A 12,609-nucleotide genomic window follows, 5' to 3' on the forward strand; every position below is an offset into this window, starting at 1 on the left:
ACATGCAGGTAACCTTGCATTCACCTCCACTTCAAATCCAAAAGCAGTGCCTAAGACAAAGCAAGTTCATTGATCTAACAATGGAAACCAGAGCTTCAGATTTTAGAGTTTTTCTGCACTAATAATTAAGAACAAGGAAGGATGTCAATGGCTCCAGACATCCATTTTCTTGAAATATGCTGCCTGTTGTCAATGCTGTCCCTGCTTTCAGAGCTACAGAGTGAGAAAGGAAGACGATACTAATTATTTAGCGGTCACTGAATTACTTTTGTAATATATCCTCCTAGCTAGACGGCATGACAGTAGGCTGGGGAAAACAGGCTGAGATCTACTGCTACTCCTATTTCAAATACATAGTTAATATTCAGGTTTCAGCTGGGCAGATCCAGTGATTCCAATGCTAGTGCTTTGCTACCACGCTTATTTATGGGGATTCCTATGACCATTCACTCAGCTCCTCAGCTTACATGAAACTGGGAGTATTGTGTGACTAATATCTGAGCAGTGTAGGAAAGAATGAATCAACTATTTCATGATGCAAAATTCAGTTGACGAGGTTAGGAGAGGACCATGTGCCTGTGATAAACATTGAGGAAAGGAACGGAATTAAACTGGTGTGAAGCACACGTAAGGCACCAGACAAGAGAAGTCACAAACAGGAGAATAAGAAAGACTAACAGCCAAAGGGATGCTATGCAGCTCTTAACAAGTCTGAGAACTGCAGCTATGCTAACACTAATTTGAAGGAAAATCTGAAGAGGACAATACAAATTTACTCTCATTTAACCAGCTTCCCTAACTGCAGGGATTAATTTAACTCTTTTTTTTAGCAGATATTGTAACACAAATTATTACGCCATCATCATCCTCACTACCTCTGTGTTTCCATTTACCTACAATAAAGTACTTCATTTTGAATTTAGCTTAAAACTAAAAGCATATGATAGTTAAATGAATATTCATTATATTTGCCAGCTGCTTCTTTAGATACACAAAGGATAAAGTGCAATCATTTAAGTATTACCTTGATTGTTTTATCCATATCACTGTAACACAGAGAATTGAGAGGTATTTTAAAGGGTTTCCATACAGGATTCAAGTTATTTTTTATAACCTGCCAAACAGATTTGATAAAATAGCATTGTTAGCAAGGCAAGATTCGGAGAGTGACAATCAGTTCTGTTTTTATTCCATAACTATTACAAATATGGAAAGCGTTGATCTGTGATGAAGTAACAAAGAGAGGCACTTTACTTATATCCTGGTCACGTGTACGAGAGACCCAATGGCTGAAACGTAATAGGAAAAAAAACTGGACATCAACACTTACCATACCATTTACATCACAAACTGGACAGGATGTAACATTTCAGTACCTCTCTGCATGCAGACCCAAGGCACAGGAAACATTCTGATATCTACCCTGCCATCTTACCAGTTGAAGCAAGACAATGGGGTTAAACTGTCATTGAAATGTAACTTTTGGAACTCAATCAAATGTTGATACTAAAACACCATTTCCAGATGTATATCCTACAGAAGTTCTGGGGGGTGGGTACTCTATAGTGCAAATCAGCAAAAGCTGTAACATTCTGTCTACTAAGCAAAACAAAATCATAGTGCTGGGGGGGAGGGGAGGAGAATATAAAGACTATTGGGAATCCGGTGAGAATCTTTCGAAGCCCTACAAGGCAAGTGTTCATTATCTGCAACAGATTCTAGAAAGTTAAATTTGTAGTCACAGAACTCTAAGTGAAAATTAATGTGGCAGTTTTATTTAATATGATTTAAGACCATGCATCAGAAGTTACCCCTTAGTTATAGTGGAACACTTTCAAAAGTGGAGGACAAAAATGCCCTGATTTTTTTAATCAAATCTTGAAATTAGGGATAAGAAGGTATAAACACAAAAATTTTTAGATCAATATCAGTACAGAACTGAACCTCCAGTATCCAGTCACTCAGCTACGTGTTGGAACAGAGAGTTAGGGACTGATCACTTATTTTTGACATGGTGGAGCCCTCTTAGCTCAATAAATGTACTTGTTACACTGACAGAACGCATGAAGAAATGTTAATTTCTTAATTAAAAAACACAAAAGGGATTTACATTTCTTAGACTGCAAGTGCTTCAGGACAGGCACTGTGCCTTCCTCTAAATGTGTTCATTAATTAAATATTGATGTGGGCCTCAGGCTCTCCTACAAGTATTTAGTGATAACAGTGTACTTATTTTAAGAAATAAATATTAGACCTAATTTAAGCTGGCATTCTTTGATCTTAATATTATAGTAGCATCTACAGCCTCCCATCAAAACTGGGGTCCCATTATGCTAGACATTATGCTAAACAATTCCTGCCCAAAGGGCTTACAATCTAAATGAACAAGAAGAAAAGATGGAGGAAAAAAGCTGTATTAGCCATGTATGAGTGTCAGAGACATTTAAATGACTGTCAAGGTCACAAAGAAAAAATGTCTGTGAGATCAGGAAAAAAAGACAGTTACCTGTTCTGTAACTGGTGTTCTTGGAGATGCGTTGCTCGTGTCCATTCCAAGTTGGGTGTGTGTGAGCACATGTCCGGTTGCCAGAAGCTTTTCGCCCTAGCCAGCAGCCATAGGATCAACGCAGCGCCCCCTGCAGTGGTGCTCGATATGGAAACCAATATATGCATCGCCCAACCCCTACCACTGCTCAGTTCCTCTTGTCAGCTACTCCAACAGCGGGGAAGGAGGGAGGATTTTGGAATGGACGTGAGCAACCCATCTCGAAGAACACCAGTTACAGGACAGGTCTTTTCTTCTTTGAGTGATTGCTCATGTGCATTCCAAGTTGGGTGAATACAAGCCAGTGCCTAGGAGGTGGGGTCAGAGCCCTGAACGGACTGCAGCACAACCCTGTCCACTGCAGCATCTTCCTGGGCATGCTATGTCAAAGTGTAATGTGCTACAAACGTATGAATTGAGGACTGGGTGGCCGCTCTACAGATGTCCTGTCCTGTGCCAAATATGCCACAGGTGACATCTGTGCTCTCATGGATTGTGCCCTAACCGGGGTGGGGAGGAACCCCCACGAGCTTTTAACACTCCTTGATACACATCACTATCCAGGAGGAAATCCTTTGGGCAGAGACCGGATGGACCTTTATCCTATCAGCAACCGCCACAAAGAGTTGCTGTGTTCTTCTAAAGGGCCCAGTACTATCCATATGGAAGGCAAGCACGCTTCTAACATCCAAGGTATGTAAACATTGCTCCCTCGGGGAGGCATGGGTCTTTGGGTAAAATACTGGTAGGGAAATGTCTTGGTTAGCATGAAACATGGAAACCACCTTAGGTAAAGATGTGGGGTGAGGTCTCAGCCTAATCTTATCCCTGGGAAACACTGTGTACATGGGATCCACTGAAAGTGCCCTCAACTCAGATACCCTCCTGGCTAAGGAGATCGAACCCCAGCTACCTGCTCCCTGCTGTTTCTGAGTTACAAAACAGCACTTTTGGTGGCAAAGGGAACCCATAAGCTTGGCTAACACCATATTGGGATTTCACGAGGGCAGTGTTGCCCAAACCTGGGGCTTGATTCTTTCTAAACCTTTCAGAAACCTTTTGACTAGGGGTCTGAGAGCACAGAAGACGTTACATGACTCAGGTGTGAGGAGGGTAGACTGACATATGGAAATATGCATTCTGTAAGTCGAGCGCTGTGAACCCAATCCCCTCGCTCTAGCATCCAAAGCATGAACCTGATGAATATCATATGAAATGGTTATCTTTTTCAAAAAAAATCGTTGAGACCTGCTAGGTCCAGGATGGGTCTGAAGACCCCCTAGGTTTCAGAAAGAGAGGTTACTCACTTGTGTAGTAACGATGGTTCTTCGAGACGTATCCCCATGGGTGCTCCACAGTAGGTGTCGGGCTTGCCCCGGCGCCACAGATCAGAAATTTTCTAGCAGTTTCCTTCAGATCGCGCATGCGCCGATGCACGCCGCTCCCCCGCACGCTCTCTGTCATGTGCGCAATCCGGTCGCCACCAGTTCCTTGACCAACCGCCCCGGATGCTCCTGAAAAACACCGGACAGACATCCGAAGCGGGGAGGGACGGGTGGGTAGTGGAGCACCCACGGGGACACATCTTGAAGAACCATCGTTACTACACAAGTGAATAACCTCTCTTTCTTCTTCGAGTGGTCCCCGTGGGTGCTACACCATAGGTGACTACCCAGCAGTGACCCCAAGTAAGGAGGTGGGTACTCAATTCATGTGCAGCTTGCCCTTGAGAGGACTGCTGTCGACAGACAGGTATCCTCATCAAACACCCGGTGCAGGGCATAATGCTTGGCGAAGGTGTCGTAAGATGACCAAGTTGCTGCTCTGCAAATGTCTTTCAACGCGATTCCCCTGAAGAAGGCCGTTGACGCCGTCATCGCTCTGGTGGAGTGAGCCTTGGGCGGAGCTAGCAGAGGGGTCTTATGTAGCTCGTAACACAGTTTTGTGCAGGACACTATAGCTGCGTCTACACGTGCACGCTACTTCGAAGTAGCGGCACCAACTTCGAAATAGCGCCCGTCGCGTCTACACGCGTCGGGCGCTATTTCGAAGTTAACTTCGACGTTAGGCGGGGAGACGTCGAAGTTGCTAACCTCATGAGGAGATAGGAATAGGACCGTGTAGACGATCCGCGTCCCGCAACGTCGAAATTGCCGGGTCCTCCATGGCGGCCATCAGCTGGGGGGTTGAGAGATGCTCTCTCTCCAGCCCCTGCGGGGCTCTATGGTCACCGTGGGCAGCAGCCCTTAGCCCAGGGCTTCTGGCTGCTTCTGCGGCAGCTGGGGATCTATGCTGCAGGCACAGGGTCTGCAACCAGTTGTCAGCTCTGTGTATCTTGTGTTGTTTAGTGCAACTGTGTCTGGGAGGGGCCCTTTAAGGGAGCGGCTGGCTGTTGAGTCCGCCCTGTGACCCTGTCTGCAGCTGTGCCTGGCATCCCTATTTCGATGTGTGCTACTTTGACGTGTAGACGTTCCCTTGCTGCGCCTATTTCGATGTTGGGCTGAGCAACGTCGAAGTTGAACATCGACGTTGTCGGCCCTGGAGGACGTGTAGACGTTATTCATCGAAATAGACTATTTCGATGTCGCAACATCAAAATAAGCTATTTCGATGTTGGCTGCACATGTAGACGTAGCCAATGTGATTTGAAATTCTCTGGGAAGAGAGGCCTTCCCCTTTCGACCTGGGAGCGAGAGACACCAGGAGTCTGTCCATTTTCTGGAAGGGCTTAGTTCTGTCTATGTAAAAGGCCAACGCCCTCCTCATATCTAGGAGATGCAGTCGCGCCTGCTTGCTGGAGCTGTGAGCCTTCGGATAAAACGAGGGTAATACTACTGGTTTGTTAATGTGGAACTCCGAGGAAACTTTTGGAACGAAGGCTGGGTGTAATCGTAAGATCACCGCTTCCTTTGAGAATACTGTGCAGGGCGGTGTTGCCATTACTGCTGTGAGTTCGCTCACCCTGTGGGCTGACATAATCGCGAGAAGGAAGGTCGTTTTCATGGTAAGAAGTTGGAGGGGTACCATGGCTAATGGCTCAAAGAGTTGTCCCGATAGTGTGTGGAGTACCAAGTCCAAACTCCATGACGGTGGTAGCGGTTTCGGAGGGGGGTATAGATTTACCAGCCCCTTCAGGAACCTTGTGACGATAGGATGGGCGAATATGGTGGGCCCTTCCTCTTTGTGTCGAAAGGCTGATATAGCTGCGAGGTGGACCTTTACCGAGGATAGAGAGAGCCCATCTCGTTTGAGGTCCAGCAGGTATTCTAGAATTACAGTTATAGGGACGTTGAGAGGAGCTAACTGCTTGGAAGAGCACCAGGAGGTAAATCGTGTAAGTCCATCTGGTGGAGGTCCTTTGACTGCACTCTAAGACTTGTTTTACTCCCTCTGAACATGTGCTCTCTAAGACACTGAGCCATGGATTAGCCATGCTTGTAGGCGGAGTCCCTGAGGATGCGGGTGCACCATGGACCCCTGAGCCTGCATAAGTAAGTCTGGGGCTACCGGTAGGGGGAGTGGTGGATGGCCCAACATGCGCAGAAGCAGGGGAAACCATTGTTGTCGGTCCCAGGTCAGGACTACGAGTATCATGCGAGCTCTCTCCCTTCTGGCTTTCTGTAGAACCTTGTGGATGAGTGTTGTGGGGGGGAACGCGTAGAGTAGAGGGCCCTACCATGAGATCATGAAGGCGTCCCCCAAGGACCTCCGCCCTATTCCTGCTCTGGAGCAGTACTGAGGGCATTTCTTGTTGTGTTGGGTGGCAAACAAATCGACTTGGGGAAACCCCCAAGTGTGAAATATGCATTGGAGCAGGTCGGAGTGGATCTGCCACTCGTGCATGAGCGCAAAGCGTCTGCTTGGTTGGTCTGCCTTCACCGGGGTTTGATGGTGCGGAAGCAGGCGTCGGGCAGGTATACTCTTGATGTAATAGAGTCTATGTGCGCCCCTATGAATTCTATATCTTGCGTGGTCTCGGTCTTTGACTTTGTGAGGTGGATAACTAGGCCCAGCGAAGTGAACGTGTTCGCGGTGACATGTATCATGCGTAGGACCTCTGCCTTTGAGGCCCCTTTCAGTAGGCAGTCGCCCAGATATGGAAAAATGAACATGCCCTGCCTGTGCAGGTAAGCCGATACCACTGCCAGGGTTTTGGTAAAAACTCTGGGTGCCGAAGATAGGCCGAACGGAAGAACTCTGTGTTGGAAATGCTCCCCACCTACCTTGAAGCCGAGGAAACGTCTGTGTGCCAGGTGGATTGTTATATGAAAGAAAGCGTCTTGTAAGTCGAGGGCTGCAAACCAGTCTCCATCGTCCAGTGCCGTAACTATGGAGGCAACTGTAATCATCCTGAATCGCTGTTTGCACAAGTACCGGTTGAGGCCCCGTAGGTCCAAGATCAGCCTCCAGCCTCCTGTTTTCTTCTCTGTTAGGAAGTATCGTGAGTAAAAGCCTTTCCCTTGGAATTGTTCCGGTACTCTTTCCACCACCCCTATGAACATGAGGTGATCCACCTCCTGCTTCAGCCTTGTCTCGTGAGAAGGGTCCCTGAGAAGAGGCCGGGTGGGAGGTTTCGGTAGTGGTAGTGACTGGAAGGGGATCGTGTAACCCATGGCTATAATTTCCAACACCCATTTGTCTGTTGTGATGTTTTGCCATTGGGAGTAGAACGGTTTGAGGTGATGATGGAACATGAGGTGAGAGCGGGGTTGAGAGATGGTGTTGATAGCGCAGTCCTCGACATACCCGTCAAACTTGCTCCTTCTGGGCTTGCCCCGAGGTTGTGCGACTTTGTTGAGGACGTCGCCTGGGGGCCCTGTACTGTTGCTGCTGTTGATGGCACCCTTGGTCATAGCCTCGCTGATATTGTGCATGCTGTGGTTGGTAAGCGTAGCGCCTTTGCTGGGGGTAGAATTTCTTTTTCTTGTATGGTGGAGTATAGATACCCAGGGTCCTAAGTGTGGCCCTCGAATCTTTGCTAGAGTGTAGGACCGAGTCGGTTGATTCTGCAAACAACTTTTGCTTACCAAATGGAAGATCTACGATGTTTGCCTGTAGATCTCTGGGGCTACCAGACGTCTGGAGCCAGGATTCCCTACGCGTTACCACTGCTGCGGCTGTTGAGCATGCCGTTGTGTCCACCACGTCCAGGGCAATCTGAACTCCCGTTCGTGAGGCCACGTAGCCCTCCTGGACGATCGCCTTTAGCACTGGCTTCTTGTCCTCTGGGAGGAAATCCATGAGAGAGGTGAGTCTAGAGTAATTGCCAAAGTTATGGTTTGATAGATGTGCCGCATAGTTTGCCATTCTCAGTAGTAAGGTAGAGAAGGAGTAGACCTTTCTGCCGAACAGGTCTAATTTCTTTGCATCTTTATCTGACCCCCCCTGATTTATATTGAGGCGTCTTTGACCTCTGTTGGGACGATTCGACCACCAAAGAATTGGGCTGTGGGTGGCTAAACAGGAATTCCATGCCTTTGGCTGGGACAAAGTATTTCTTATCCGCCCTTTTATTCGGAGGCGGGATGGAGACCGGAATCTGCCATATGTTAGTGGCCGATTCCATAAATGACTTTGTACAGTGGGACGGCAATTTTAGATGAAGCTGGGGGTCTCAAATTTTTCAGGAGTTTATGATGTTTCTCCTGCACCTCTGCTATTTGAATGTCCTACATGTATGCTACTCTTCTGAACAGATCTTGGAATTGTTTAAGGTCATCCGGGGGCGGGGGGAGATGTCCCCAGGGACAACTGACTCATATGGGGAGGATGAGGAGGCGCCACTAGGGTATACCTCCTCCACCTCCTCTGATTCCTGAGTTTGCTGGTATGCTTGCTCCTTCATGGGCTGTGAAGGAAGGTCTCGGGACTCTGGACCCATTTCCGCCTGGAAAACTGCGTTCCTCTCCCAGAGCGAGAGTGTATGCGGGGGTATTGGCGGGGTGTGGGTGGGGATCTGCCCCTCCGATGTCAGTGTTCAGTATGATGAGGACGGCCATAACAACACGGGCAAGGGCCCGGTGATGGAGATCTGGACCACGATCGGAGTGTGTGCCTATGATGTCTGGAAGAGCGCAATCTCCTTGATGACATTGATAATGGTGAAGATGGTCTGTGATAGTATTCATAGGGATCCATGCCCGAAAGGGATGAAGGTTGTCTGAGCCACGGCGATGGTGGTTGGAGGAACGGGGAGGGGGGGGTCTGAAAAAGGCCGTTGGAGTTGCCGTCTGGCGCGGCGTGTGTATCTCGGGGGGGGCGGCGCTGCGTGATAATGGCAGCGCAGCAATGCCCGGAGATGGACTGCGGTGCCGGGTTTTAGCCCTAGCTTTCCCCCGTCCTTGCAGGGTAGGTGCCGCCCCCTCCCGTGCCAGGGATCTCAGCCCCGCTGTCGGTGCCGCGCTTGGCGCCGTCATATGCAGTACCGCGCGGGTAGCTTCCTCCAGCGCTGTTTGGCCCCATGCTGGGTGCCCTTGCACCGCTGGCACTGTGAGAGCCAGTGCCGCGTGAGGCAGTGCTGCCGATTCTGGCGCTTGCTGCGATGGCGCCGACTGCTGAATAGTCGGAGGCCCAGCCACAGCCACGTGCGTGACCGTGCTGCTGCTATCATCAGCCCGCAGGTGAGGGCTCTGTGTTCCACTCGTCCTGCTCGCTGAGGTTGCTGGCAAGCATCGAGCCAGGGAGAGTTTCTTCTTCTTTTGCACAGAGGGGGTCAAAGAAGCCACCCTCCTTTTGTGTGACCCTGAGGGCCCTTCTGTGTGAGGTTCCTCCGGTGGTTCGGGCTGAAGGGCCTTATCAAACAAGATCATTTTGAGCCTCATTTCCCTGTCCTTCCTGACCCTGGCTGTAAGCTTAGAGCAGTGAGAGCACTTCTGAGTAACGTGGGACTCCCCCAGGCAACGAATGCACTTACTATGCCCATCAGAGGCAGGCATGGCCTCGCGGCATGACTCACACTTCTTAAACCCTGATGAAGACATCCCGGTGAGTCTTTAACTGTTAATAGGGTACTTAGCCACTAATCAGTGTTTTTAAAACAAACAACATTTACGGCCTTTAGGGTAGCGGACGGCCTAAAGCAGCCTTCTTTGTCTGCTCTTCTCCCCTCCGTTCCTCCTCTCTCTTTTTTACTGCTTTTTGCCCCCCCGCCTTTTTTTTTTTTTTTTTTTTTTTTTATACACGTATAATAGTAAAAACAAGCTATCAACTAAGAATTAACAGTCTTATCTGTCTCAGGCATTGGAGCCGGAGTGGATTCCGTCTGCAGCCGTTGGCGGTTGAGAAGGAACTGGCGGGGACCAGATTGCGCACGTGACCGAGAGCATGCGAGGGAGCGGCGTGCATCAGCGCACGCGCGATCCGAAGGAAACTGCTGGGAAGTTTCCGATCTGCAGCACCTGGGCGAGCCCGACACCTACTGTGGAGCACATACAGGGACCACTCGAAGAAGAATTAGGAAATATTGCGAATAAAACTCCTGTCCCCTGAACTTGGAAGGAACGTCTTCTATGGCCCCAGAACCCAAGAGGGATTGCAATTCCTGCCGTAACAGGCTTTCATGAGAGGGGTCCCTGAAGAGGAACAGGGAAGAGGGTTATGAAGAGAACTGAATAGTGTATCCCCTCTCTACCACATGCAAAACTCACCGGTCTGTGCTGATGCTGTAGCATGTAGGGTAAAAGGGGGATAAGTGAAATGAAAAAAGTGGGGATGCTGGAGTGGGTGAGATCAACTCAACGCTTCCAATCCTGCCATCAAAACTGAGGCTTGGGTCCCTGTAGGCCCTTTTGGTGACCTTGAGATTATTGGCCTGAACAGCACCTACTTGTCCCGTTCTGCCTTCTACTGCCATCCCTTTGTGGCTGTGGAAACTATCTTTGCTGAGGACAGGGGTTAAAATGCCTGCGTTGGTAGGCAAGTGTATGCAGGCCCAAAAAACAGTCTTATCTGAAAATAGGGTAGGGCCATCAAAGGGAAGGTCCTGGATTGTCTGCTAGACCTCACGAGGCAGGTCAGAAACCTGCAAGCAAGCCCCCCTGCGCATTGCCACTATGGAGGCCATAACCCTCGTGACAGCGTCCGCCGCATCCAAAGCTGCCTGCAGGACCACCCTTGAATTCTGTTTGTTCTCCACCACCACAGCTGTGAAGTCCTGCTTAGCTTTGGAGGGCACCATCTCAGAGAACCTAGACAGGTCACTGACTGTATAAGCGTACCTGCCAACTACAGCCTGCTGGTCAGCAATTCTTAACTGCAACCGGCCAGTTGAATAGACTTTCCTTCCATAGAGGTCTAAGTGTTTAGTTTCTCTATTTTTCAGGGAGGGACCCTGGAACCCTTGGAGCTCTCTATGGTTAGAAGTGTTCACTATCAGGGAATCAGGTGGGGGGGTGTGAACAAATATTTGTTGCCCTGGGATGGGACAAAAGTACCATCTCTCATTCCCACAGGCCATAGGAAGGGCAGAAGCAGGGGTCTCCTAAACCGTCTTAGCTGTAGTGGCAATTGTTTTTATTATGGGCAGAGTCACCCTGGTGAGGCCTGCAGAGGACAAAATGTCTGTGACAGGGTCCATTTCACCCCGGACCTCCTCCGCTTGCACCCCCAAGTTTCGGGCCACTCTCCTAAGGAGCTGTTGAAAAGCCCTGCCATCCTCCAGTACAGGCCACGCCAATGAGCCCGCCACCGCCTCATCTGGGGAAGAAGAATACGATAGGCCTTGTGCCTCCATTTGGAGGGAAAGGGCAGTAGTGACCTGTTCAGGAACTTGGTCCTCCATGAAAATTATGGGCAAACCAGGGGGCACCACAGGCGGAGCTGGTGTAGACACCGGCTGGCCAAAAAACCCTGCCACAGGTGGCAGAAACGGCACCGTTACTTCTCTCTGCACTTGAGTTGGTACTGGTGCCTGGGCTGCTGCCTGCTCCATTGGCACTAGAGGTACAATTATGCATGATGCCGGCACCGAAGGCGTCCAGTCTCGCTACGATAGTGCTGAGGTCGACACGAACAAAGTAGATGCAGATAGCTCCACCATGACGACTGCTTCCTGTCTTTGTTCCAGTGGGGTGCCAAGTGCGGGATTGGCAAGGGCCCACAGCACCGTTAAAGGCACTCCAACAGCCTGGCCCTGCATCTCATGAAAAGTCCACTGGGTCCACAAGGGCAACTGCTGAGTCACCTGTGAAGGTGGTGGCCAACCCATATCATCCAAGCAACAACTACGATGCGATTTTCTCAAGCTCCCGCTCCGTCCAGACCTCCAATAAAAGGAGTCTGACTCCGACACCAATTCAGAAGCAGATGACCACGGTGGGGACATGGGACTTGGTGCTGAAGTCATGCGCACCGAGGACAGTGCTGGTGCTAGGAGTATATGGCCCACAGTCTGCTGGGTCAGCAATAGAGCACTTGGCACCAAATATGGTGTCGGTACCAATATTGACATGAGCACAGGGGTTTAGACTGGTATCACGTCCATGAGCCCCATTTCAGTGCTACAGCACCTGTTCTCCATAGACAGAGAAGGACCCGGCACCATCATCTGCAGAAGTCCTTGTGCCACTCAAAACACCTCCGGCATTGAGGGCAAGTCCAGCACCTGCAGGCTCCCACTCTGCACCAACTTCAATGGAAGCACCTCCAGCCCTTCGGCAGTGCATGCTGGAGCCTTGGACTTGAGTCTGCCCCACTTTGACTTTGGTGAGCAATGCCCCTCGTGCATCCTCCTCTTCATCAGCACTGGAGATCGACTTCTATGGTGCGGAGAAGGCACGGGTGCCTGCACCTGCTCTCAGTGCTGGAAGTCCTTAGGTGGCACCATGGTTGACAGCGTTGGTGCACTTTGCACCGAGGAGGCTCCGCTCTCCACTCCTGCTAGAGACTCTTGAGGCTTAAGAGCCGCCTCCATTAAGATGACTTTAAGGTGTTGAGCCCTGCCTTTCAAAGTTCTGGGCTTAAAGGCCTTACAGATTGGACAGTGATCACACAAGTGTCCTGCCCCAGAGCAAATCAAACGGGCTGAATAGAGGTCATTTTGGGCGTATGTTTCCTGAATTTTGAAC

General features: G+C 49.7%; 1 protein-coding gene across 5 annotated transcripts in view; it reads right to left on the reverse strand.

Moving 5' to 3' along the window:
• The window catches only part of CPNE3 (copine 3), a 66,322-nt gene that overhangs the window by 25,778 nt on the left and 27,935 nt on the right, over window positions 1–12,609 (reverse strand). For 4 of the 5 annotated variants that reach the window (XM_074986989.1, XM_074986992.1, XM_074986988.1 and 1 more), the window contains one exon: window positions 1,025–1,114. The exons of the other annotated variant lie outside the window; for it this stretch is intronic. In XM_074986989.1, coding sequence (XP_074843090.1) covers window positions 1,025–1,114 — 90 coding nt within the window. The remainder of the gene's footprint in view (window positions 1–1,024; window positions 1,115–12,609) is intronic. 5 annotated transcript variants of the gene reach the window in all.

Source organism: Carettochelys insculpta, chromosome 2, assembly GCF_033958435.1.
Source record: "Carettochelys insculpta isolate YL-2023 chromosome 2, ASM3395843v1, whole genome shotgun sequence".
Classification (NCBI taxonomy): domain Eukaryota; kingdom Metazoa; phylum Chordata; order Testudines; family Carettochelyidae; genus Carettochelys; species Carettochelys insculpta.